This window comes from Camelus bactrianus, chromosome 5 (assembly GCF_048773025.1).
Source record: "Camelus bactrianus isolate YW-2024 breed Bactrian camel chromosome 5, ASM4877302v1, whole genome shotgun sequence".
NCBI lineage: Eukaryota > Metazoa > Chordata > Mammalia > Artiodactyla > Camelidae > Camelus > Camelus bactrianus.
Window position 1 is genome coordinate 100,502,334 of NC_133543.1, and position 27,219 is coordinate 100,529,552.

The following is a 27,219-nucleotide window of genomic DNA, read 5'->3' on the forward strand; positions in this document are numbered from 1 at the left end:
TGATTTCACACCAGGTTGGCTAAATGCATGCTTTGATTAAAAAAAAACCACGAGCAAGACGTTCGGACCGCCCTGTGAGCTCGGCCACCACGGCATGGCGCAGGGGGTCCTGCTCTGGTCGCCGGGAGCCGGGCTGCTCTTAGCCCCGCGGGCAGAGGCGGCGCAGCCAGTGTTCTTGAAACTGTCCAGAAAGGAGCTGCTCCAGCCCAGCCGTCCCCGTGCTGGGCTCACGCCAGCCCTGGGCCCCGCGGGCCCTGCAGCCTCCCGCCCCGGCCGCTCAGTAGCTGGGAAACCTCAGACCAGTCACCTAGCTTCTCTGCACCTCAGTTTTCTCGACGGTGTGACAGAGGTAATCATCGTCTGTGAGGGGGCGGCTGAGTCGCTGAAGTCAGGGAGCGCACGGACACACTTAGAACAGCTCCTGACACCTTCACTGCTCTTCAGATACTGTGTTTTTAACCAGTCACAGGTCTGCAGCACGCCTGGGTGGAGCACGTCGACTTTCCAGCAGCGTTTGCTTGCTTTGTGTCTCTCTGGCACATGTTGGTAATTCTAGAACTATTTCAGACTTGTCATTATTACCCTGTTTGCTCTGGTGACCTGTGATCCTTGATCTTTGATGGCACTGTTGCAAAAACACGACTCACTGAAGGCTCAGACGGCGGTTAGCATTTATTTTTAGCAATAAAGTAATTTTCAATGAAGACATGGACATTTTTAAGAGCTAATGCTGTTACACCCTCAGCAGACCTTACAGAGTGTAAACATAACTCTTCTAGGCACCAGGAAACCGAAAGATTCACGTGCCCCACTTTTCCTTGATACGTGCTTCATCGAGGTTGGTCTGGAGCCGAACTTGCACATCCCCGAGGCCTGCCTGTCGCTTTCTTCCCAGGGCTGCGTAGCAAATGACCATGAACTGTGTGGCTTCAAACAGCAGAAATGTATTCTCTCACAGTCTGGGGCTGCAAGCCTGACATCAAGGTATCTGCAGGGCATGTTTCCTTCGAGGGCTCGAGAAAGACGCCGTCCCTGCCTCCTCCCAAGCCCTCGTGGTTAACCCGCCGCCGTGATGCTCGCTGGCTCGCACCTGCATGACTTCAGTCTCCGCCTCCATCTTCATGTGGTCCCCATCCCTCTGTGTGTCTGCGTCTGTGTATCCAAACGTCCCTCTTAGAGGGACCCCAGTGGTTGGATTTAGGTCCCACCCTAATCCAGTACAACTTCATTTTAACTTGAGTGCATTTGCAAAGATCCAGTTTCCAAATGTCACGTTCACGGGTACTGAGATTTAGGGTTTGAGCATGTCTTTTGGGGAGACACCATTCAGCTGACGACAGTGGGTGTGGTCTATTGTCTGAGCTGTGTTACAGTTTCTGTCGTAGCCCACATCAGCGTCTTCGTCACTTCCGTGAGCCACGAGCAGGACACTTGCTTTTCTTTACGTTCCTGCAGCTGCTGAAACGGTGCGTGGCAAAGGCTCAGCCCCCAGGTAGGCAGTGACTTCAGGTAAGGGGGCCCCCACGTCTGATAACCGTCAGGTTTTCAGGACAGAAATCTGCAGTAGGCAGGTGCAAAGGAGGCTGTGAACATCAGAGGTCTTGCTTTGGAGAAGCAGCCCCGTTCACATGCAGTGAGCTTGGAGCAACCCCAAGCCTTCGCTGGTGCCAGTAGTGCTTACGGAGTGACTGTTGCCGTGGGCCAGGGATGCTGAAGACACGCCCTCGCTGATCGTGAACTCACGTCCTGGCCGAGAGACACAACATGTGATTAGGTCCTGTTGTCAGGGAGACCGGAGCATCGGGGCTGGTGACCACAGGCGTGGCATTGACTCAGAGGGTGGCCCGTTGGTTTGAGGACTTCGGACGTCCCTGCAGACTCTGACTGCTCGCTCCCTGGATGCCTGGGTGTGGTGCACAGGGCAGCTGCTCAGAGCGCCGGGGGGACCGCTGGCCGAGAGGAGACAGTGAGACCAGCGAGGGGACGGGAATGTTCTAGACCTGCAGGCGGGTCCCCCAAGTTGCAGCAGAGCTCAGGGACTGATGCAGCAAATGACCCAGCGTCTTTGCCAGACAGGCAGGTCATCATAACAGGCCCAGTTTTATGCTAGGTGAGTTAGGAACGTGCTCCGTGAAGTTCTTTTAACGGGAGCCGACGGACAAACCCATGTTATCTGTGGAGTTTCTACCCTCATCGTTACTTATGTGTGTGTCTTCCATAAAGAAGGCTCCAAAGTGGGTTTGCACCTCTGTCTGGGTGGGACACATGACCCACTTCCCTAGAGAAGAGGAGCGCTCCCTTAGCTCCCAGTGACCCACTGTCACAATTTCCCCCTCAGCTGCCTGGCCGGCGGGGCCAAAGTGCCCAGAGGGCTGCTCTGGCAGGAAGCCAGCCCATGGCCTCTCTCACCTGCCTCCCGCCCCAACCTGTTCCCTTGTTCCTCGATGTCCAAGGTGCTCCAGTGTCCCTGAAAGGTTACAGCTACCCGGAACCTCAGAGTAGGATCTTACCTGGAAATGAGATCTTTGCAGGTGTAACTGTTGGCAGAGAGCGGTCCCTAATCCCATGAGTGGTGTCCTCCTCAGAGACGCCCTGGGAGAACACGGGGGAAGGAGGCCGTGTGAGGACAGAGGCTGATTTCGGAGCATCTACAAGCCAAGGAAAGGATGAGGCTTGCCCACGACATCGCAGCCTGGACAGAGGCCACGGTGGATTCTCCCGCGGAGCCTTTGAGAGCAGGGCCCCGCAGAGACCTTGGCTGCAGGCTTTCGGCACCAGGCCTGGGAGAGAAGAGTTTCCTTAAGCCCCTCCATTGGCAGTGATTCGTCACAGCAGCCCTGGGAAGCAGCCCATCCGTGGCCTTGCCGACCCCAGGGCACCTTGACGAGGCATTGAGCACCTACTGTGTGCACACCTGATGAACCAGATTTTACTGTCTTCCTGCTGCAGGTGATGCACATAGAGGCTCAGAGAGGTTAAGTAGCTTGTCCAAGAGCACACAGCTAGAGCTGTGTTTACACTCAGATCTGACTCCAAGACCCTGTGTTTTATTCTTTGTATGACGCCATCACTTTAGTTTAGTCCCAGCTACAGGTGAGGAGGAGGAGGAAGACACTGGTGGTAAAGGGCCGGGTGAGGAAACCACGGACCACGCCAGAGCACCTTGTGGGCCTGCGGCAGCAGAACCGGGACATGGGGCTGGCGGCAGGATGCTGGGCGGGCCAGCCTGCAGTGTCTTCATCTTTGTCAGCATAGGAACGAAACGACCCGCTCACCTCCTGGGCGACAGAGAGGGTCAGCCTGGGGGACAGAGGACGAGCTTGTCTGCTCACAACATGTGTTCCCACAGCAGTCTTTTCTCCCCCAGTCTCTTTCCAGAATTTTGTGTCTTGATGAATCTGTGAAGGTGGGATTCAGTTGGTGCCAGAAGACACTTGAAAACCCTAAATGCCAGTCAGTGGGCTGTCTGGCCTCCCAGCCTCTGCTCTCCCCGCCCCCTTTCTCCTCCAACAGCCAGGAGGCGCATCCTCGTATCCAGAGCTGTGCATTCCTGCCCCTCCAGCACCATGTCCCTGGGGACCCTGAGCGCCCCCCCCCACCCCCCGCAGCCTTATTTCTCATCGTCAGCTGCTCTCCACACAGCTAATACCAGCTGCTGGAAATTTCTGTTCGAGGTTTTGCTTCTGCATTCGGTTTCAGGGCTGTGACTCCGTAGGGGTGTCTGTCCGTGTTACTAAGTATGTTTTCATTTGGCGCATGTCCTGCTGCAGAAGGAACCTGACATTGTGGCTTCAGAGCTCCTGAGGTGGAGCCCGAGGGGAGAAGGGCCTCCCTGCATCCCCCACAGCTCAGGGGGCACTGGTCTACTTCGTCCTCCCCTCCTGCTTTCTGCCGGTCCAGAGTCTGCTCAGTGAACCGACGTGTTCAGAGAGCTCCGGTATCTTTGTGAAAGCAGTTTGTTTCAAAACCCCGGTTGTTTGGTTACCACTGGGAAATGCCCCTGCGAGGCTCCTGAGGGGGCGTAGCAAGACTTTGACACTCGAGGGTCCGCAGGTGTGGTCACCCGCCGGCACCAGACTCAGCCTTCAGGAGTGTGAGGTGAGTGATGTGAGCAGTGGTCAGGCTGGGGCCTGGCAGTTGGGGTCTTAGGAGAGAATGTTCCAGCAGTGTGGGGGGCTCGACTCACACTTGCCCCTGGGAGTTGCAGCTGTATCAGACGTGGCAGAAGGAGAGAGAGCTGAGGAGAAAGTTCGCTGGAAGGCAGGAGGCCACTCGGCTGAGCAGACTGAGGGTGAGCATCTGAGAAGACGGCTCTGTGTCACCTCTGGGAACATGTGTGACCTTCCTGGTGTGGCCACAACAGACTACCACAAACTGGGTCACTCTGAACAACATAAATTCATTCTCTCGTGGTTCTGGAGGCCAGAAGTCTGAGATTGGGGTGCGGGCAGGGCTGGCTCCTTCTGAGGCTGTCCGAGGCCTCTCGGGTGGCAGACAGCCACCTTCTCCCCATGTCTCCACGTCATCTTCCCTCTGTGCCCAAGTTTCCCCATTTTGTAAGGACACCAGCCACATTGGATGAGGGCCCACCCTTGTCACTGTATCTGCACTTGGTCGTCTGCAAAGCCCCAATTCCTAATGAGGTGGTGTTTGCAGGGAGTGGAGGTTAGGACCGAGCATCCTTTGAGGGGGTCACAGTTCAACTCTTACAAGATGGTATTAGGAAAATGTGAACATACGGGATGTCTCAGTACCATCCTCTCCCCGGCCTGGTGGCTTTTCGGTTTTCGCCAAAAGCTGCTTGCTTAGGTGCTTGACCTGCTGTGTTATCCTAAAAGCAGAACCCCTTGGTTGGCCTTAAGTAGCTCAAACAAATGGAAATGAGGCGCAGTGAGTATTAACCCTGCACTGCGCACAGCACACAGTTGCGATAACAGCACTGGGGGTAGAATTTATGGAGTAATAGTGGTTTATAAAGAGATCATACTACCTCATCAAATAAAGCAACTATAAACCAACTAGATTTAGTTCTTTGTTGCAGCAAAAGTTGTAGCATTCCAGACCACGTGTTGTGTTTGAGAAAAGGGTGTGTCTCGAACTTGATGAAAACTACAAGGCTTGTGCATGAGCTGAGTCAGTACAAACAGCCTGACCACCAGCCTCTGTGGAGGGTGCTCTGTGTGTGTGCGTGATCCCACGTGCAAGCTCTAGCTGCTGTCCTCTTGCACAGAGACCAGGAAGGACAGGGGTCAAGGTGAACGTGGCTGCGTTGCTGAGTAGTCAGTGAAGTGTGACATTGACCTGAGACCTGAGTGGAAAAAGTTGTCAGTGAGGGAAGTTTGGTGGAACAGAGCTTGAGAGCCAGCGAGAGGTACCAGTGCAAGGGTCCTGGGGCAGAAATGTATTTAAGCTCAGAAAATGAGTACACTGAGAAGGAAACAGGGTCATGCAATCCCAGGAAGGAGGTTTGATTTATTGTGAGTCCAGGGGAAAGTCCCCAGCGGGGCTTCCTGTGCTGAGAGGCCCAGGCTGCTCCAAGGAGAATGGTTCAGTTGCATGTGTTTGGGCTAGAAGTGAAGGGAGAGCAGGTGGAAGGCTGCTGCAGTGAGTCCAGGCGAGAGGCGAGGTGCTTGGCCAGGAGCAGAGAGTGGAGAGAGGTGGTCAGAGTGACGTAGGTCGGAGGTGGAATTTGGACTTGGGGGACTGCCTGGACTTGAGGTTTTTGGACAGAGTGCCTGTGGTCCCCAGAGCTTCACTTACTCTCTGCTCCTTTCCAGAAAGAGTTTGCCAGTCCCTGCTCTGCACTGTCCTGACACTCATTTTTAGATAAACAGAGACACACCGTATCTCCGGAAGAAAAGGTAGCATAGTGTACGGTCCTCACTTTGTACCAAGCCCGTGCCAACAAAAGCAAACACGCAGAGGAGCTGCTTTTCTGAAGGAATGAAGGGATGGGAAGACATACTATAAAATTATTCTAAAGTACATTTGGAAGGAAAAAAATACTTGAAAATAACGGGTAGGAGACTGAAACTGAACAGTTCATGGGGGCAAGTCCTTCCAGACGGCCGAACGTAGTAAAACTCTCAGAGTTACATAAGGGCTGATGTTCTTATAAAAAAATGCAGATTGACAACACAGAATAGGCCAGATTCAAACCCTGGTGTCCGTACACATTTACAATGCATTAAGATGACATCACGGGGGACAGATTATTCAGGAACTGACAAAGGAGCCATGGCTTAGCCGTTTGCCAATTCATTTTGTAAAGTTCCTCACTGAGCAGCAAAATAAATTCTTTGTCCATTAATGTCAGTCCACAAACCATTTTTTTTTAAATAAAGGAAGAAAGATGGGAATGTTTATCAAATTTTTCGTTAGGAGAGGCTTTTCTGTGCTTCAAGGGGAAATCACAAAGGAAAGATTGATAGGGTTGAATAAATGGAGACTTTATCAAGTTAGCAAATGGATTTGTCTGCGTGCGAGCAACAGTGGGGAAGATATTTGCAACTGAGATGATGAAATTCCAGGCTGTAATTGAACAAAGGATACGAAATGGGAGTCATGAAGCCGGAAGGAAGAAGTAGTCGGTATTTGAAAACGTCCCGACCGATGGTCAAAGGACTGTGAATTTAAACTTGGTATTCCGTTCCCCACTGGTCAGATTGGTGAAGCTTTTCTGGAGCTGGTGGCAGAAGGGTGGAAAGGGACCCCCAGTGCTGTTGGGAGTAAAAATTGCTACAGCTTTCCAGGAAAGCTTTGGCAAGGCTTCATGCTCTACTAGAAAGTCGTCCTAGGAAATGAATCCAAAATTCGGAGGAAGATTAGGTGTAAAGATGGTCACTGCCCTGCTGTTTATAGCAGCGAACAGTGGGGAGCCTGTGGGGAGGAGCAGATCAGGTCGGATCCAGCCCCTTTCTGCAGCTCTGCTGGTGTTGACTTTCTTTCGGAACGGTTCTGCGCCCGGTTCCATTTCCTGCAGGGGTTCCCCCCTCACCACCAGTTCTCAGATCCCACAGGTGGAGGGCTCCGTCCCACAAGACTGCCCCCCTCCACCTCAGACGCCAGGCACAGGTCCAGGCTGACCCACTGGCTAGAGATGGAAGGTTCCCACCACCCTTTCCTTGGGTTTAATTCGCTAGTGGCTCGCGGAACTCACATGTTTTACTAACTAGGTTACAGGTTTATTGTAACACAACTCTGGAAAATCCAAGTGGAAGAGATACGTGAGGCAAAGCCTGGAGAAAGGGGAGGAGCTTGCTGCCTCTCCTAGTGGCCACCCCCACCCCTAACCTCCACTTGTTCACCAGCCTGGAAGGATTTTATGGAGGGTTCATTATATAGACATGATTCATTAAATCACTGGCCGTTGGTGATTGATTCAACCTCCAGCTGGTCTGGTCTCCTCCCCTCCCCAGAGGTCAGAGGGCGAGACTGAAAGCCCCCATCCTTAGGTTACCTGAGGTCGGGCCCAAAGTCACCTCATTAACATGACAGAAGACACCTTTATTGCTTTCTTTGCTTGGGAAATCCCCAGGGTTTTAGGAGCCCTTTGCCAGAAACAGGACAAAGACCAAATGTCTATTTTCATTATGAATCACAATCAGGCAGCCAGCGTTTCCTAATTAGTGGAATTACGAGGCCAGGAGGAACAGGAATGCATTTTTTATTGTTTATTGGCGAAATGACTCTGTGCAAGTCACAGAGCTGAAACAGGGAAGGCTGGGTTTACATCCCGTGGGGTTAACACAGCTTTGCAGGCACTCAGTCAGGTGTCGGGAAGTGCTCGGAACTGACCCCTCAGACACGCCCAGGAAGTGGCCGTGCAAGGCTGGCAAGGACCTGCTGGAGCTGTGGCCTGGTGTTTGGGGAAAAGAATGGAAGCTTATATTATAAAATATATTTCTTTTTAACTTCAAAAAGTAGAGAACTTAGGGAAAATAAGCTAAAGGACAGAAGTATCCACATGCTTGGCACCCAGACGTAATCCCTGTCGTCATTTAGTGTGAAGTTCACTCTTCCTTTTCTATCAGGTAAACACTTCTAGGAACAGAGTGGAATGCGTTTTATGGTAGAATTTGTAGATTTCACTTTTCTCTGTGTTATGCTATATGGATTTTTTCATTCTATTAAATATCAGAAAACGCATTTTAGCAGCTGCGTAACCCGCCCTGGGAGTGGAACGCATTTCGGCCCGTGTGATAAGTGATCGTCTCCGTGTCTACATCACTGTAAAGCGTGTGTGAAGTCACTTTATAGAGACTTGTGATTGGTTTACCGCCCTGGACATCTCCGTTAGTAATTCACGGACATGGCAGATCTTCAGTGAAGAAATTCGTTCATTCATTCCATGAATTACATCGGTTGCTTCCTGTGCTAGACGCCGGATCCTCCGTAAACCGGTGGATAAAACCGAAGCAGCCCCCTTCCATCCTGGCGAGGGTCTGGCTGAGAGGCATCCAAACCAGCAAGCTGAGCAGTGACACCTCTTTGGGGGGTGGATTCCCCAGGAGCTGTCATTCCTTGGTTTCCCAGAGGAAATCCTTTCAATAAAACCCAGACCAGCCTCAGCTTCCGCATCTGCCCATTGAGCGGTACCAGCTAGGTCTGCGTTCCCCGGGTATCTAAGATGAACTGAAAATTTTTTTTTAAGTTTATCTTTTCTAGTAAAGATATACCAGTTTCTCTAAGGAAGGCCTTTCTTTTAAGGATAGAAGCTTCCTTTTTAAAGCTATAGAAAGCTGCTTTTATAACTTTCTTGAATAAACTTACATTGTTAAAAACTGGATCGAAGTAAAGAGAAGTATTAAATAATTTCAGATTGTTTTTAAAGGAAGACAGTAAGTCAATGACTGATGTTTGGAAATCACAAGACCTTCTGTGCTGATGTTTTTGCAGTCTTGTTGAACGTGTCGGACGTTCTCAAACCTCAGGAACTCGCATCCCACCCCCGGCACCCCCACCTTCCCGTCAAGTGAATGGGCCTCTTTTCTCATCTCTGTTACAACATCCTCAGAGATAATTAGGCCTTTTCCTTCTAGGCACTGGCTGGGGACCAGAGTGGGGCAGTCTTTCTGGCCTGGGCTGATCACAAGATTTTACTTCCAGCCCGTCTGCTGTCGGCTCTGCCTCGCGCGCAGGTGGGTGGCCTCCCCGCGTGACACGCTGGGGCCGACCGCGCTGCCCAGACCTCCTGAACCTCTTGCTTGCTGAGCACTTGACAGGCACACGTCCGCGTTTCTTTAAACTCCTTGCCAGCGCCAGCAGCGGGAGGTGGGACCGGAGGATGAGCGGTGGTGAGTGGAGTGTTGGGCAAACCTGGGGGTCCGCGGGATTGCAGTCCCGCGCAGGCCCCGAAGGCGTGGCGGAGACTCACGCCTTCCCTCCTCTCGGGGTCAGACCCATGCGTGTTGTCATCCAGCTAAAAGATAAGCAGTCAAGGAAGAGACTGGTCTCCATTCGCTTGTCTTTGGTGGTCCCCAGAGCTCAGCGGTGCCTGAACATCAGGAAATGCTCAGATGAAGCACTTGTCCGCTCAACAGATGGCACCAAACAGCAGCCTGGACCAGGCACCGTGCTTGGTGCTGAAGGATTACAGACAGAGGAGCCAGTGTCTGTTGGCTTTTAAGCAAACAAGGGTCGTTGTTAGGGAACTAAGAAATGACGTGCAGAATGACAGCCCTGATGCCCAGGATAAGAGCAGTGAGTGCCCAGAGGGCGTGCGGTGAAGCCCACGAGAGCGCAGAGGAGATGCGATTCCACCTGCAGAGGCACTGCTCGATGGGGCTTTAACATGGCACGAACTGGGGGCCCCGCTGGGTCTTCAGGTGGCTGGGTGGACAGAGAGAGATGGAGGCAAGAGTTCGGGGATGGCTGGGGAACCGAGTGGAGGAAACGGTCGCTGTGCTCGGCGGGAGCTCGGGGCTTACAGAGGAGAGTGTAGGGTGGGTTAGTGCTCAGAGGGTCTGGGCAGACGTGCCGGAGGGTTTGCATTGTTGTCTACAGACTGTGGGAGCCTCTGAAGAGGCTGAGATTATTGTTTTTACCCGAGGAGGCGATGGGATTGGCCCAGCCCCCCACGGAGAGCAACCCCACAGTGGGGTGTCTAGTAGAAGACCCCGGGAGGCAAAGGCCAGGGAGTAAGACACCCAGGCCCCTCAGAGGCCAGAGAGAGGGGTCTGGTCACCCCTTCCCTCTCTTCCTCAGCCCTGGGGTTCCCCAGGCTCAGGGTTCCTTATTCTGTCCTGAGTCATCAGGCTAGTTCCCTCCAGCCATCACTTTCCACAGTAAAAGCAGCGAGTGGGAGGCAGGCACCCACTCCTGCAGGGTCCCTCCCACGCACAGCACGGAGCCTCCGGGGGGTGAGTTTGAGTCACCAGCTTTGGATGAACGGAGAAGGTCTTGGATGCGGGCACGTTGGAAGCCCAGCGTCTGCACCCAGAGCCTTGTTCTAGAGGCGGGTGCAGCTCTCGGTGGCTGCTCCCTCAGGCGACGTGGCCCCTGCCCCGAGGTGCTCACCTTGCTCAGCCTCAGGGCCCAGGACGCACGATGCTGCCACGAACCTCATTACTCTGCCTGGATGGCCGTCTGGGGGGCTCCGAGAGCTGCTGCTGCCACCCCCTAAATTGAGGTCATTGTTGAACCAAAGTGAAATACATCCCAGACAGACCCTGGCACGTGCAGCTGACTCCCCGCTGTCCCCTCCCTCCGATGGAGCCACGCGCATTCCCCACGGAGGGAGGCAGCCCTCCCCAAGGCCACAGGCAGCACTCTCATCTCTGCTCCAGGTGGGCATGGACAGGTTCTGGAGATCAGAATCCTGTCGGTGGGAGGAAGCCTTCCACTGAGGTGGCGGGAAGGTCCCAGTTTCGCTGTGTGGGACAGTCCTCGTAACCGGACCCTGTGCATTCCCTGCTCGGGGGAGGGGGGAACCTGGGAAGGGGACACCAGTCACGTGTTGGCTCTCCACGTGGGCTATTGCCCAGACCTGTTGGGTCAAGGTTCAGGAGGCGGGGGGAGCCGGGGTGCAGTTTGGAGGCTGTGGCATCTGCCTCCCTCCAGGGCTGTTGGCATCGGAGGGAAAGGAGGTTGCAGACTTTTACAGACACACAGACAAGCTCACTCTCGCCTCGCCGGGTCACCACCCGCTCACCTGCCTTCCGGGCTCCTCAGAGTGAGGAGGTGTCCATGAAGCCAGGTGTCCCCAACCTACCCCCGCAGCCTGCCTGGCGTGTGCGGGCTTCTCTGTGGCCGGCCCATAGGGTCAGGGGCCCAGGGCGTCTGGCTTTCAGCTGGGGAGGTTATCTCTGGATCACTTCCATCCTCCAGAGCCCACTCCTTGGGGAGGGAGTGAGGGGGCAGACGTGGTGGAGTTTCTGTCCACAGAGCCTGATGACGAAAATTGCCCAGAGCGGGTCGAAACTCAAGCTTTCTTTCTAACCCGGAGGAAATCTGATGAAATCAGCACGATACTCCTACTCCAGAAATTAAAATCAAATGTGGAGAATGAGTCATCTGAAGCAAGGCACGAAGAACAGAACTCGCCAGGGAGGAGCCCGGCGCGGCCCCTCTGCCCCGTGCCTCCCGCAGACGCAGACAGGGCCCAGGCCGGCGGCTTCCCTCTGCGCCCTCAGGGGTCAGGGCCCCCTCCCCCCACCGAGAGCCTGGCCCGGGGCTGTGCACATGCCGGGTCCCGGCCAGGGCCTTCGCCCCGCTCCCCGCAGGTGCTGTGCTCTGTGGTTTTCCTTGCTCGGTTTGTTTTTTGATTGTTCCTCAGGCAGAACATTGGCACGTAGTTCCCCACAAGAACATCCTGTGATTCTGCGGTCTGAGGAGCAGCAGGTCCACAGGGCAGCTGGGGGGCCGTGTGCGGGTTCCCGGGTTTGCCACCAGCATCTGCAGAGGAGTCTCTCCTTGTACGATGATGCCGTCTGTTCAGAGGCCAGTCTCCTAGTTCTTTTCTCTCTAAATGAATTGGCCTTTATATGAAAGAAAAGAAGAACTTGGTTGTGAGTCAGACATTAGTAAGCTTGAATGCCCCTTCCTATCTTCTTAGACCAGACTTCGGCCGCGAGACCAGGGCGGGGTGGGGAGCGGGTGGCTTCCCAAGTCCGGGCGTGCTTGCAGGGGCGGGAGATGCAGTGGCTGTTACAGCCTGCCCTTCTGAGATGTCCTAAGGTCCAGCACTGGCCCCCTGACCAAGGGTGCATGCGGCTGCAGGCTGTCCTGGAGACGTGACGGCTCCTGGGGCTGGGGGTGAAGTCCAGACCCTAGTGGAGGGTGGCCAGCCTTGTAGTCCAGGCCATCCAGCTGTGTCCCAGGTGCCCATCAGTGTCTTAGAAATGTGTAACTTGGATTTCCAAAATAGGACAACATCCCTAGAGTTAGCCTGCTGTGCGTGATCAAGTCACACAGCTGTCGGGCGGGCGGGGGGGGGCATTTGACACTTGCTGGGGACTTCGCTATTGAAAGGAGATTATCCCGGGGGTCCCTACCAGATAGCGCCTAAACTACATTCTTTCTTTCAATGGAATTCATTCACCCATTCTTATTTGAGAGTCTGCTCTGTACAGGCCTGTCACAACTCAGGGGGCAGCTGAGTCCTGTGGCCTCATAGGGAAATCAGGCTGGAGACAGAAAAGCACAGGATATGTGGGGTGCTGGTAAGGAAAGTAGGGAAAATGGGCAGAGTGAGGAAAGTGGATACTGCAGACACCTGTCCTTGCTGATTCAGTGGCGTTTGAGCAGAGACGTGAATGAAGTGAGGGATCCAGTCTGGTGAATATTAGGCAGGGGCCTCCCGAGATGCGGGAACAGCATGTGCAAAGCACCTGCGGTGGGAGGGGGAGAACCTCAAGCTAGCAGGACCCATAATGCCAGTCTTGAGGACATTGTAAGCATTAAGAGCTAAGAAGCCTTTGGAGGGCTTTGAACAGAGTCCTGACTTACTTTTTAAGAAGTTCTGACTGCTAATTGAGTGGTGGACGGTGGGAGAGCAGAACTGGATGCAGTAGACCTGGTAGAAAGGAGCCAATTACTGTAATTGAGTTGAGAGTTGACAGTGGTGTGGAGGTGCTGGGGAGAGGTCAGATGGAGCTGCCCCGGTGGGGTGTGTGCCCACACTCCAAACACACCCTCCACGGAGAGCCGGGGGAGGGCGGGGCCCGTGGAGAGGGACATCGGGCTTTGGGTCTGGTTGAATGATCCCTTCACCTGTTGGCTGAGATGGTAAAGATGGGGAGGAGGTTTGGGGTCAACCCCAGAGTGGGATTTGGGCCTGGGAGGTCCAAGATGCCCATCAGTCCTGAAGGGGAGCCCTCAGTGACCTGAATCTGGGGTTCGGGGGTCATATGTCAACTGAATGGGAACCCAGCCATGTCTGCTTACGCTGTGAGGGGCTCAGACCGCCGGGGCATTTGGATTTATGGCTCCTTGGAGTTCTTCCTAGTCGGAGGGAGATACACTCACTCACACACACATTCATCCCTGACACATCCCTTCTGGGCAGGCGGCTGACAAAGTTTCCTAATGTCACTTTCCACATTTAAAAAAAAGTCTGTCATGGACATTTTGAAACGTACGTAAATAAGAAAATAGTAAAATTAATCACTAAATAATGAAAGTAAAAATAATAATGAGCTTAATAAAATAGGAAAATAGTGAAAAATGGGGAAAACCAGCTGATGTGTAGTAACAGTATAACATATGGTAAACGCAGAGCAAATCGGAGCAACGGGTTGTTCACCCCCACATTACGCTTCTAATAAAGCAGGGACTAATTCAGAGGGCGTGGTCCCTGAACTTGGGCGGCGTGAATCCGAGGCTCCGGGACATTGGCTGCAGAGCTGATGCCGGCACATGAGTCACTAGGGCTGCAGGGCTGTGGGGAGGAGGGTGGAGCAGAGGGAGGGTGGGGAGCGAAGGCAGTTTTCCTGGAGGCACAGGTGAGGGGAGCAGAAGGTGCAGCCTGCAGGGCAGGCTTGAGAAGTGTGGTCCCCGGTCCCCACGGGGGTGGAGGTAAGTGCTGACCTGGGAGAGCCGCTGAGCCGAGGGCTCTGAGTGCGGGCGGAGTGGGAGGCCTGCCTTCCCCAGTTTAAAGGCAGCAGACCACACCCAGGGGGTTTTGAGCTCGGGGAGGGACCTGACCAAAGGGCAGCTCTGAGAAAATTAAGGGCGCGTGTGGATTGAACTCTGGGAGTAACCAGGAAGGCCTGGCAAGTTCTGTGGGTTTGGAAAGAAATGGTTAGCAAGGCGGGAGACAGCGTTTTATAGATGTGCCTCCCGGAGCCTTCCTCAGGGTGGGCGGGTCACTCGGGTCTCTGCCCAGGCGCTGGGGGAGGTGGAGGGGCAGCCTCACTCTGAGCCCTCACCCTGAGCATACCTGGTCCAGGAGGGGCCCTGAGGAGGCGTCTGCCTGGCGTAGCCCTGCCCTCTTTCTTTGCTGTAAGATAACGTCCTCATCATAAGGTGAGGGTTGGAGTCTGCGCTCCCCGCGAACGCACTGGTGGGTGCCAGGACCGCGTCCAGAGATGGTCCCCCACCGCCCCTGGGGAAAGTTGCCCTACTGGACTTCTCATGGGGCGCTGAGCACACGGGACAAAAGCTCCCCGGTCCCGAGGAAGAGAGTGGATGAAGGCAGCGATGTCCTGTGACCCAGGCTCCTGGTCCTCGGGACTCGGACGTCAGTGCCTGGGCTCCGGCTGGTAAGGGCAGCGCCATCGGGTCTGCAGTGAGGGCTTACCGCGCCCTTGAATGGACCTCAGTGAGGGTATCTCTGGGCTTTTCGAAGGACGGCAGAACTCTTTATGTGACAGCTAGCCTGGTTTTTGTCTCTGTCGGCTCAGGGTAATAATTACGTCCCCCATCCATAACAAAACAAAATCACCAGTCAGCCTCCGAACGCCCCAGTGGTGTCTGTGACCCACTCTCCGCTGCCCACCCCGAGGCGCTGCGTCTGCCCCAGTGAGGACGCGAAGGCTCTGATCACTCGTTTTGCTTGTCTTCAGCTCTACCTGCGGCTCCGGGGAGGCTCTCTGAGTGCCCTGTGGGGGCCTCCGCTGAGCTTTAGGCCACCACTGTCCCAGCCCTGCATGAAAGCCGCCCCACCCGGACTTCACCCAGCTCCCCTGTCAAGGATCCGTCTGTGAGGGGCTTCAAGGGCGGTGGGCTCCCCCGGCATCGCTCCTCTGCCGTGTCCATCTGCCCACACCCCAGCACCCGCTCTCCCAGCGGCCTCTCCTAAACTGGTTTTCAGAGATACAGCATCGCTGCTTCCATTTCTGTCATCAGCAGCCAGAGTCGTCCTTCTCAATCGGGAACCTTCTGTGGCTCCCCGTGGTGCTGGGGCCAAGACTAGCCCCTTCACCATCCCATCCTGGCCCCTGCTCACCCACCCTCCGGCTCCTCCTGTGCTCGGCCCCCGTCCTCCCAGGCATGCATGCCCGCTCTGCCTGGCGACGGCCCTACCCTGTAGGACGCTGGGGCACTTCACCTCCCTGGGGCAGCTGGTGGGCTTGCGGACCCTCAGTGTCACAGCGGGCCCTGGGTCCTCGGGAGCAGGGCTGTGCAGTGACCTTGTAATTGTGCCCGTCTCGACTTTTGGGGGCAAAAAAAACCCTCCACTAGACACTTTGCCCTGGTTGTGAGCGGGAGTCTGCGATACTCACAACGGGGGTGGGGCAGCAGGTGCAGCCCCTGTTTCACTGGGGTCTCTTGAAGTTCGGCCAGGATGCACTGTCCTGGAGAACCCCTGGGGTCCTTTCTCCCGCCCCGCCCCGCTGCTGGGATCTGTGAATCCGTATCAGGAGCGTGGGTGGGTTGCAGGGGATGTGGGGTTAGTGCAGCAGGGGACCCAGAGCACTGTCCCTCATCCCAAGCCGTCCGGAGCAGCCTGGCCTGGTCGGGGAGACAGCAGGGGGTGGTCAGGTTCCACAGCGAACTGGCATCTCAGGTAGGAATTGTCATTCATGTGAAAGTCACCCAGCAAACACGGCTTCTGGGCTCAAGGCCGCCCTGAAGCGCCCTTCCCCCACCGCCCCCGGAGGTCCACACTTTCTGTGTTGATTCCGTCCAGAAAGTGAGGCTGAGTCTTTCAGGTCCAGGGTGTTTTCCTGTCCTCTCGTCTCAATACCGTGCACGCTGCTCTGGCTCCCTTGTGAAGCCAGCTGCTCCAGGCTGCTTCAGCTTGCATTCCGTGCCCCAGGGGCTTTCTCACGGGGCCCCCATAAAAGCCGCAGGTCAGGGCAGAGCCGTCTCCAGTCCAGCCCCGACAGAGCTGTGTGGCCGCCGTTGCTCGTGGGGACTCTGTCCCCAACAGGGGGTGGACTGTGGGGCAGGGACCCGCGGTCACTGCGCAGGGAGCCAGAGGCAGAGCCCAGCAGCGCCTCGCGGCCTCGGCCGCCTTGTGCACCCAGCCTGGGTGGGCGCCTTGCTCTCCGGGAGGTCCAGGTTCCCATGCATGGCTCTGCAGGGAAGACCCAGGCAGGAGAGGGAGTCCCAGGATGCAGTCACTTCAGTCGTAACCTCGTGGGGGGAGAACGGAAGCCATCTGCGCTTCCACGGATGGGGAAAACCTCCCAGGTGCCTCCCCCATCCTTCCAATGACGCATGTGCACACGCGAGTGCTGATGCAGGGGTCGTAAATCAAAAGTGGGGAGGCTCCGACGGACTAGGAACTAGGGTGGGAGGTGGGGGGGGCAGCGGGGCTGAGCTCAGGGTGGGCATTTTTTTAAGGGATGTGTCACCCCCAAGACGGCAGCTTTGCTCCCTCCCCAGAGAGGTGGTCATTGTTGTCCGCCTTCCTGTGCACGTGGGTCCAGCCAGGCTCTCAGGACGCCAAGGCCCCTGCCTCCCCCTCTGCCCACTTCTCACACAGTGAGAGGAGCAAAGCCCTCTGGTGTCTCCTCTTGTGAGGATGCTGGTCCCATCTGCCTGTCTAACCTCATCACCTCCCGAAGGCCTCATCTCCAAACACCCCACAAGGGCTGTTAGAGCTTCCTCATGTGAATTTGGAGGGAGACGCGTTCAGTCCATAACCCGGGCCTTCTCTCCAAGGTGCAGGAATGTGGCAATCTGTGGCCTTGGGATGGGCCAGAATCCTCCTTCGAGCCGCTGCCAGCGGGTCGCTCAGAGTTAGGACTAGGGCTGCGGCTGCCCGGCTGTGGGGGCGCCAGTTCCTGAGCCCCACCCCCTGTTCCCAGCGCTGGGCTGGCTTACTTGTCCTTGAGACAAACCAGATCGGGACCGTGCTCTCACCACCCCACATCGCAAAGACAAGAACTGATCCTGTGTTAAGTATTTAACTGGGGGCCGTAGAGTGTGGACGGATGCAAGGCTGGCCCGCTCTCTGCACGGCGGCTACAGACAGAACCGGGGGTGGGCTGCAGCATCCCACTGCAGGGAGCGGTGCTGGGGCCTCCGGGTCCCTCTGACTAGTGAGGGCAACACACCTGGGTCAGAAGCCGCATTTCCAGCCGTCTTTGGACAGAGCAGTAGAGGAACGAGGGACTGAGAGCAGGTCACACGCAGCCAGCTGTACTGGAGTGAAATTCACCTGTTTCGGTTGCCTTTGCTCCGAGCGCTGTGGGCCAGCTGTGGGCAGCTGAAGTGATGTCTGCCATGGGCTGCTCTGAGAGCCTGTGAAGCTCGCTGCTCCGATGTTGACTCCCGGCTGTTCCTTTCCCGTCCTTTGGTTGTGGTGAGAGGTCTGCCCAGGGCCAGTCACCTCGTTCATCTCCAGAACCAACCCCCAACACACCCCCTAAACTCCTGGGTGCCCCTTCCCAGGAAAAAACTGAGGCCTTAGTGAATCTGTGTTCCTCCCCCTAAAAGCTTTCTCTGGTGGCTTTGTAACGGCACAGTGATTGAGTGAGTCTACCATGGTTCCATCTGCAGAAGTCACACAAGGGTACCTTATGTACAAAAATGGCCGCATGTGGTTTATTTTTGTTTACTTGGGGCCCAGGGAGGATTTAGGGAGCCTGTGGGCAGGGAGCAGAGCCCTCAAGCCCAGTGCAGCGGAGCCATGAGAGACCACTGCTCACCTAGGGCCGGAGTCCCAAAGGTGGCTGTTCCTGCCATGGGACCAGCCACCATCTGGGCAGATGGAGATTTATTTCCCCATCCCTGAACCCTGGAACTAGCAGTGTGGACAGATCCTGTTTTGTCCTCCCCTTTGACTGTCATGAATGTGCTAGCCAGGTGCTCTGGCAAATTTCACAAACCCCACTGCGCCTCAAGCAGAGAGGGTGCAAACGGCAGGCCAGGAAGCACTGTGGGGGCTGTGTGCACCCAGAGCGTGGAGGACATGGGCACAAAGTGGCCGCAGAACCCAGGCAGTGGGTCCGGCTCTGCTCTCCTGGGCCAGGGACAGTGACATGGCCTCTGGGAGAAGGAGGCTTCCCGCTGGCCGTCAATGTACTATTTAACCCATGTTTCACTTGCTCAAGGGAAATTCTTCTTTTCTCCCCCTGCTTTCAGGAAGAAGCACGTTGCAAAGCCGACACCGGGCAGCATGGTTGCCTGAGACAGAAGCCTCGGCAGCGGCTGGAATAGCTGGAAGGAGGACTATGAAACCTTAGCAGGCCGCCCGGGAAGAGAGGTTGAAGATGGCAGCTCAGCGGATCCGAGCTGCCAACTCCAGCGGCCTCCCGCGGTGCAAGTCCGAGGGCACCTTGATCGACCTGAGCGAAGGGTTTTCAGAATCGAGCTTTAATGATGTGAAAGGTGAGCTCCTGGGCACAGGACGGGCTGAGGGCGAAGACAGGGTTTGCACAGGCTCTGAGACCCAGGGACCCTTCTGCTTCCAGGCTGCTAAGGTCACACTCAGATAGTTCCATGTTAGCTCTCCGAGCTTCACCGTGTTAGAAAGTCAGCCCCGAACAGTGACCACGTGTCGTGGTTTGGTCTTTTGATGTGTTTGGAGGTTGTTTTGAATTTTCCCTTGGTAACGAAACTCCTTAATGCAGAGTATGTTTTCTCTTTTTGTGCATTTTGGTGACAGGAAGCTAGGAGCTTGGTGGTACAGAAAACCAGGAGGGTGTGGTAAGTCGAGGAAATACTGAGAGTCCCTGGAGAATAAAAGGAGGGTCTAGAACAGGGGTCAGCAGGCTTTCTCTGTAAAAGATCAGATAGTAAATCCTTAAGTCCTGGCAGGCCGCATGGCCTCTGTCCAGCTCTTCAGCTCCACCATTGCACCAAGAAAGCAGCCATGGAGGAGAGTGGACAGACGGACTTGGCTGTGTTCCAGCGAAACTTTACAGAAACAGTCGGCTGGACTTGGCCCCAGGGGCCTTAGTTTGCCAACCCCTGGTGTAGAGGTTAATCGCTCTGAGTCTGAGCTTCCCTAACAGCCACGTACAACTGGGCTGATGAGAAAACCTACCTTCTGGACACCAAGGTGGGTATCGGTGGGTCGTTTTCTTCCTGGAAGTCCACACTGCCCTCATGAGCCGTGGTCAGTGCCTCCTGTGAGCTTCCTGGCATCCTGGGCCGCGTCTTTGTCCTCGTCTTCATCATCATCGGCTGACTTTCCCACCGCATCACCAAGTTCTGCTGAAATTATCCACTGGGCTCCCCAGAGACGGCTGAGCAGTGCAGCTTCCTCTTTACTTTTACATCCTTAGCCCCCGGCACAATATCGGAGCTGAATAAATATTTCTTGAACTAAACTGCCATCTCCCAGATAAAACTGTGACGCTGCGCCCCGAAGAACTAAAAGGCATGTGCACGTTTCTCCCTTCCTTCTCTCTCCAGTTGTCCTCACGTTCTTCCTCTTCCCGCCTGGCCTTTATGCTTGCGGCCCTGAGCATCGCTTTAAATGTTCTTTTAAAGAGAAGGCTAGCAATGCAATCATGAGATTTTTATTACTAAGAGCAGCAGACCTGTTAGGCGTTGCTGTGAATAACCCAGCCATTTATTGTTCATGGTCCGAGATGGACCTTGTTTTCTCACTTTATAACCCAGCTTTCGTGGTGAAAGCTGGAAACTAGAGGCGTCGGTTGTGGGGTTTGGGCTGGGATTTTGAAACAAGGGGCAGAGAGCTGAATTTTGAACAATAATGATAATGATGTGGGAGGAACTGTTATTCCTAAGAGAATAGTGCCGCTGGCATGTGAGGAGGTTAGCTTGGGGGAGGGGGGTTCCCGGGGGGAGGACGCAGGGACCCTCTGGACTCCCCTCCCGAAGGCAGCATTCCAGCCCGGGGGCTTCCCACACATCCCGATGGTCAGCAGGCTTCAAGGTGGGACTCTGTTCCAGCCAGGGTATCTGCTGCAAAATCTGCCCCTGGTTAACGCTTTCCTGCGTGAGAACTGAGGCAGAAGGACAGGAGACGTATTATTCAGTGCAGTGAACCTCCTGGCACTCAGGGATTTTTTTTTTTTTTGTATTAAAATCAAAGTAGCTGTGAATCTGGGCGACACCCTGCAGAATTCATTAAGATGGACTCCGATAAGGATTTTCCTGCGTTCTATTGGATGGAAGCCCCAGCCTCACGTCCCCAGGTGTTCAGTGGCGGGTCTTAGAAGGGAGCTCACACCACAGTCCACCTCCAGGGGTGAGGAGGAGGGGCGGGCCGACGGGAAGGGGCACTGTCCCCCGCTGGACAAGCTCAGTCCTTGGGTGACATCCATTACCGCTACTCTTCTAAGGAGAGTGCTTGGAATTTTAAGTAAAACCATTTTTATTCTTCAGTCTGGTTAAGACCTAAGTGATCATTCGCACTGATACATTTTCTTTGGCTACAATCAAAGCCTGCTTAATAGCTTTGGGTTTTAATTTTAAAACTATTACTGTAAGGGAATTATCCTGGAGGAACATAATAATAGGGGTATAGCTTTCGAGGAATTCTAACAAGATTTTAACAACGGGCAAGCTTTCTTTCATTTTCATTTGGTTTTAATGTTTCAGCGATGTTTTCATTAGTTGTGTCAAGGAAACAAAAAGCGGTTTGTATCACCGGAGCCTCTGACCAGAAAACGGGGCCAGAGGCTCGTGCACCGTCACGCGACCCCAGCTGAGCCGCCTCCCTGCTCCCACCCCCTCGAAGCCGCTCTGTCTGACTTGGCTGTTTTACTCCGGCCCCCGCTTCAGTGTCGAGTGGTTTCTCTCTGGTGTGGTCTTGCAGCAGCGGGACACGGCCAGGGACACTGGCTTTTCCTTTGGCCAGTGTCTCGTTCCAGGAACAGGGGTGTGGCTTCTCTGTTGTAAGCCTCCAAGATGAGCATTCACTCCACAAACATTTAGTGAGCACCTGCTACGTGACACAGGTCCCGTTCCTTGGACACCGCTGAGCAAAACGTCCCCTAACAGAGCTCACAACCTCATGGGGTGATAGAGTCCACCCCCAAAAAAACAAAGAAATACATAAGGTCCATTTTATGTAAGTTGATGGTAAATACAATGGAGAGAAGTTAAATTGGGAGGAGGGTGGAGCTGCCTACTTAAACATAACGCTCTGCGGGTCCTTGCGTGAACTAACCATCATCACGCGAATCGCTCCGTCCGCGTCGTCTCCTTCAGTCCCCTCTCAGAGCCCGCGGAGGAAAGATGGTTTTTCTCCATCATGAGGAATCTCAGGCTCCAGAGATTAAAAACCCAGGTCGCGGGACCCCCTAGTCAGATTCTCCCGACACCCCGGACAGAGGGTGGTAGGTGACAGCCTTCAAGTCCCAGGTACACTCCCCGCCAAGCATCATCTCTTGAAGTTAGGTAACGTAAAGCATTAGAAACTTCCTGCGTTATTCTCTGAGACTGCGCCAAGGAAGCACAATTTGATTTTCTTTATTTCCTTCTAAAGGACAGGGAAAGCGGCAGATGGCTGTTTTCTGGAGGGGGCCTATTTGATAGCATAGGATGCTTGTTGACTCAGTCATATATTAGACAAGATGTAGGTGTAGTTTGACTAAAAATGTAGTCCTTTCTCTACTGGTTTACATAAGCAACTGAAAAAAGTTTACTTTCTTTGTTACAGGAAGGCAGAATTTCAGCAAACTCGGCAAAACACAGCGCAGTTGGGGTAGGGTCTGGGGAGAAACACACGGGCTTATTTCCATCAGAAAGGAGTTTCTTCGTCTTCTGGGTGTAGGTCCTCTGTCATGTATGGGAGGGAGAGAGAACACTCAGCTTTTAATTATCCGTTACTTTTCAAAACACACCCTGCTCGTTTCGATGACTTTCGTTTTTGCTGGTCCAGTTGCTGTCTACATCGGTAACAAGGCTGAATGCCAAGAACTATAAATTAGCTTGAGTCATGGTTTAAAGTGTTGGGATTTTTCAGATTGCTTAGGGAGCTGTTCAGACACAACGTGAGGTGTGACTAGACCTAAACTTTTCATTTCCAAGGAGTGAGGGAGAGGCCATTTCCACGCTGTTACCCTGCATGATCATTTTGCAGAGGCTGAAAGAGACCGACCTCAGAAATCTTATTTCATATGAACAGTTGGATGAAGAATGGGTTCAACTTGGAAACTAGGAATCAGGCCTGATTGTCAGGGGAACCCTGCCCTCAGTTTATGTGTTTCATGCTGAAGGCAGAAAGCAGAATCAGCTCTTAAACACGGAGAGATTCTCCTGAGGGTCCTTTCCGGTCCCTGGTTGTATGCAGTGGGTCACTTAACATCACTCCGTTTTACCCAGTGAATCACCTTGAGCTTCTCTTTTGACCCAGCAGCCATCCCGGTAAGTTAGTTGCATAAAGATTTGGTCAAAATGAAACGTTTAAGACCCGGGGACATGTTGACTGTTGCATTGTGCTGATGGGCGTGTCCATGGATGGTGGGGGGACTCCTCCTGGCCTTTCCACCCGACTTTGTGTGTTGGGACATGACGGAATTTGGGAGGACGAGGCTTGAGTTAGGCTGTTGGCCAGGTGAATCACACCCCAGATTTCACTTCGGTTTGTTTGTTCGTAACTTGCCCGGCTCGTTGTCTACACGTCAGTGGTGTTTCTTCCTCAGACCTCCTTTCTCCTTTCTCCCTGGTTTCGGGCAAGGCTCAGCCTCACGCCCCCCCCGCGGGCCCCACCCTCACCTCCTGTTCTTTGTGTTTTGCACAGTGCCTTCTCCCAGTGCCTTGCTAGCAGACAATCCCACACCTTTCGGAAATGCAAAGGAAGTGGTCGCCATCAAGGACTACTGCCCAACCAACTTCACCACCCTGAAGTTCTCCAAGGGGGACCACCTCTACGTCCTGGACACATCGGGCGGGGAGTGGTGGTACGCACACAACACCACGGAGATGGGCTACATCCCTTCCTCCTACGTGCAGCCCCTGAACTACCGGAACTCCACGCTTAGTGACAGTGGGATGATCGACAATCTTCCAGACAGCCCCGACGAGGTAGCCAAGGAGCTGGATCTGCTCGGAGGGTGGGCAGAAGACAAGAAGGGGTCAAGCAGACCCTACAGTAATAACCCTTTCTGGAACGGGGTCCAGACCAACCCGTTCCTCAATGGGAACGTGCCAGCGATGCCCAGCGTGGACGAGCTGACTCCCAAGAGCACCGTGGACCTGCTCCTCTTCGACACGGGCACGTCCGCTTTCACCGAGTCCAGCTCGGCGACCACCAACAGCACTGGCGACATCTTCGACGAGCTGCCGGCCACACACCGACTCCACACGGAGCCGCCGGTCAAGCGGGACAACCCATTCTTCCGAAGCAAACGTTCCTACAGCCTGTCGGAACTCTCTGTCCTTCAAGCCAAGTCCGACGCGCCCGCGTCTTCGGGGTTTTTCACAGGCTTGAAATCGCCGGCCCCCGAGCAGTTCCAGAGCCGGGAAGACTTCCGCGCCGCCTGGCTGAGCCACCGGAAGCTGGCCCGGTCTTGCCACGACTTGGACTTGCTGGGCCAGAGTCCCGGGTGGGGCCAGACCCAGGCGGTGGAGACGAACATCGTGTGCAAGCTGGATAGTTCGGGGGGCGCCGTGCAGCTCCCCGACACCAACATCAGCATCCACGTGCCCGAAGGCCACGTGGCCCCAGGGGAGACGCAGCAGATCTCCATGAAGGCCCTGCTGGACCCCCCGCTGGAACTCAACAGCGACAGGTGCAGCAGCGTCAGCCCGGTGCTGGAGGTGAAGCTGAGCACCCTGGAGGTGAAGACCCATCTCATCTTGGAGATGAAGGTTTCAGCCGAGGTGAAAAATGACATTTTCAGCAAAAGCACAGTGGGCCTCCAGTGCCTGAGGAGCGACTCAAAGGAAGGGCCATATGTCCCCATCCCACTCACCTACAGCTACGGGGACACGGTCCAGGTCCAGCTGGACAACCTGGAGCCCTGCATGTACCTGGCCATCGTTGCCCACGGCCCGAACATCCTCTACCCTTCCACGGTCTGGGACTTCATCCATAAAAAAGTCACCGTGGGTCTCTATGGCCCCAAACACATTCACCCGTCCTTCAAGACGGTGGTGACCATTTTTGGGCATGATTGTGCCCCCAAGACGCTACTGGTCAGCGAGGTCACCCGCCAGGCCCCGAGCCCTGCCCCAGTGGCGCTGCAGCTCTGGGGCAAGCACCAGTTCGTCTTGTCCAGGCCCCAGGATCTCCAGGTCTGCATGTTCTCCAACATGACCAACTACGAGGTCAGAGCCAGCGAGCAGGCCAAAGCCGTGCGCGGGTTCCAGGTGAAGCTGGGCAAGGTCAGCCGCCTCATCTTCCCCATCACCTGCCAGAACCCTGGCGAGCTCTCCGACTTCACCTTGAGGGTGCAGGTGAAAGACGACCAGGAGGCCATCCTGACCCAGTTTTGCGTCCAGACGCCCCAGCCCCCTCCAAAAAGTGCCATCAAGCCATCCGGGCAGAGACGGTTTCTCAAAAAGAACGAGGTCGGCAAGATCATTCTGTCCCCATTCGCCGCCACCACCAAGTACCCGACTTTCCAGGACCGCCCCGTGTCCAGCCTCAAGTTCGGCAAGTTACTCAAGACGGTGGTGCGGCAGAGCAAGAACCACTACCTGCTGGAGTACAAGAAGGGCGACACCATCGCCCTGCTCAGCGAGGAGAAGGTCCGGCTGAAGGGCCAGCTGTGGACCAAGGAGTGGTACATCGGCTACCACCAGGGCCGGGTGGGCCTCGTGCACGCCAAGAACGTGCTCGTGGTGGGCAAGGCCCGGCCCAGCCTCCTCTCCGGGCCCGAGCTGAGCACGTCGGTGCTGCTGGAGCAGATCCTGCGACCCTGCAAGTTCCTCACCTACATCTACGCCTCGGTGCGCACGCTGCTCATGGAGAACGTCAGCAGCTGGCGCTCCTTCGCCGACGCCCTGGGCTACGGCGACCTGCCGCTCACCTGCTTCTGCCGCGCCGAGCTGGACAGCGAGCCCGAGCGCGTGGCGTCCGTTCTGGAGAAGCTGAAGGAGGACTGTAACAACACGGAGAACAAGGACCGCAAGTCCTTCCAGAAGGAGCTCATGATGGTGAGTGCCCGGCGGGGCAGGGACTCGCGGCGCCGTCCCCTTTCCCCGACACGCGTGGGCTTGGGCGTGCAGTCGTGAGTCAGTGGACCAGTGTCAGGGCTCCCCTCCGCTCCCCGAGCCTCGCGGACAGGGTTTGAAGCCTGCACCTGGACACAGGCATTTACGGGGGACCAGGTGGGGCCCCCAAGCCACTCAGACCCACCGCACAAGGGTGGTTCAGGTCTCTTCACGCTGAACTGGTGAGCTCTGGGGTTTCAGAATGGATCTCCGTGCGCCTGGTGCGGGTCGCGGTGCAAGGGGCCCCCGTGCTCCACCCGCCCCAGGTTAGCGCTCGCTGGGGAAGATCTCTACTTTCATCACATTCCCAACGGGATCTGTGCCTCGGAAGTTTTGTGAACCGCCGCCCCAGGGTCTGACTTCACGTCGATGCGGGTTTTTCTCTCCGGGCTTCGCGTAAATGTTCTCCGCTCTCTCAGTGTCGTTTCCTCTTCCTCCTTTGTGGGTGTGTTTGAGTTGGGGTGAGGACAGTCTCCATTTTGCGAGCACAGCTGGGAACTTGAATCCTGAGACATAAAAAGGGGGGCATTGGAGCCCTGCTGCTGGATACCCCGGCCCACAAGCCACCGGGGGGGGCTCTTACTGGCCCCTCTCACGGCCTCCAGCAGACCTGAGCTCTGCGCTGGTCCCTTGCCCCGCAGGCAACCCGCTCTTAAGTGTTGCTTCAGTTCTGGTGGCCTCAGAGTGGTGACCTCGAAGCTTAGTGTCCTCGGGGCAGCACTGGTTGAATCTGTGCTGTTCTCTTTCGCCTTCTTTCTGTGCTAGAAGCCGACTCATTCCCTTCCGATCCTCCTGATGTGGACACCTCCCTAGTTTTTGTTCCCGCAGGAAACCCCGTGACTCGGTCGTAGGCTTTTATTCCTTGTTCCGCCGACTCCACACAGCCTTTTTCACTCCCAGTTTCTGTAAGGGGTGACCCCAGTGCCCCGAGCATTTCTGCCACTCCGACTCCCCTCCCCCCCCCACACCAGCCGTCTTTTGTGAGCTGGGGGTGTCTGTGTGAGTCTGAGGACGCACGAGTGGACAGAGACAGACAGCCGGGGCTCATCACCGCACGCCCGTCCTGGGCTGCACCCTGGAGCTGAGGGCACAGAAGGGAACCAGTCCCCAGAGGTGTGACCCCTGCTGCAGGGAGCATGCACCACAGCCTAGTAGGGAGCAGGGCGTGAAAAAGACCCCTGGACAGTGGCCCACGGTAATTCAAAGTGCGGGACCTGTGGAGCAGGATGAGAACCAACATTGCCCAGAGCAGGGAGGCAGGAACTGGAAGTGGCAACCAGGAGGTCACTGGGGCATCGCTGACGGCAGCTTCAGTGCGGAGGAAGCAGCTGTCATGACAACTGGGGCCGGGTGGGTGGGGGCAGCTGAGGAACCTACCTTGGCCCTGGGAGGGGCTCCTGCAGGACCCAGGGGCTCCCCTTCAGGGCTTGCCCTGCTGGCCCAGCTGTGAAATCAATTCTCGAGCCTTGTGTCCAGCCCGAGCTGCCCCATCTCCTCGTGGATGGACCTCGCACAGAAGGCAGGGGCGAGCCTGCCGCTGGGACTTTGCATCCACAGTGGAATGATGTGCTTTCATGGAACAGAAACAGTATTGATTGTTCCCTTGTTACAGCTAGAAAACGTTCGAACAGTAATCTAAGAGGTGGCTTTTATTTCCATTGCATCCTCATTTCTTTTCATCTTTCAGCTAGGGAACTTTCTCCAAGAGCAGGTTTTTCAGGTGGCTTCCTTGGGTGATGGCAGGGGTCA

At 55.4% G+C, this 27,219-nt stretch overlaps 1 protein-coding gene across 4 annotated transcripts in view; it reads left to right on the forward strand.

The window, feature by feature from the left end:
• The window catches only part of SH3BP4 (SH3 domain binding protein 4), an 82,366-nt gene that overhangs the window by 46,987 nt on the left and 8,160 nt on the right, over nucleotides 1-27,219 (forward strand). For 3 of the 4 annotated variants that reach the window (XM_074364524.1, XM_074364525.1, XM_010948155.3), the window contains 2 exons: nucleotides 18,478-18,723; nucleotides 23,054-25,413. In XM_074364524.1, the coding sequence (XP_074220625.1) occupies nucleotides 18,606-18,723; nucleotides 23,054-25,413 (2,478 nt within the window). In that variant the 5' untranslated portion in view covers nucleotides 18,478-18,605. Of the gene's footprint in view, nucleotides 1-13,992; nucleotides 14,017-18,477; nucleotides 18,724-23,053; nucleotides 25,414-27,219 lie in introns of those variants that run through there. The other variant, XM_074364526.1, reaches the window with a different exon arrangement.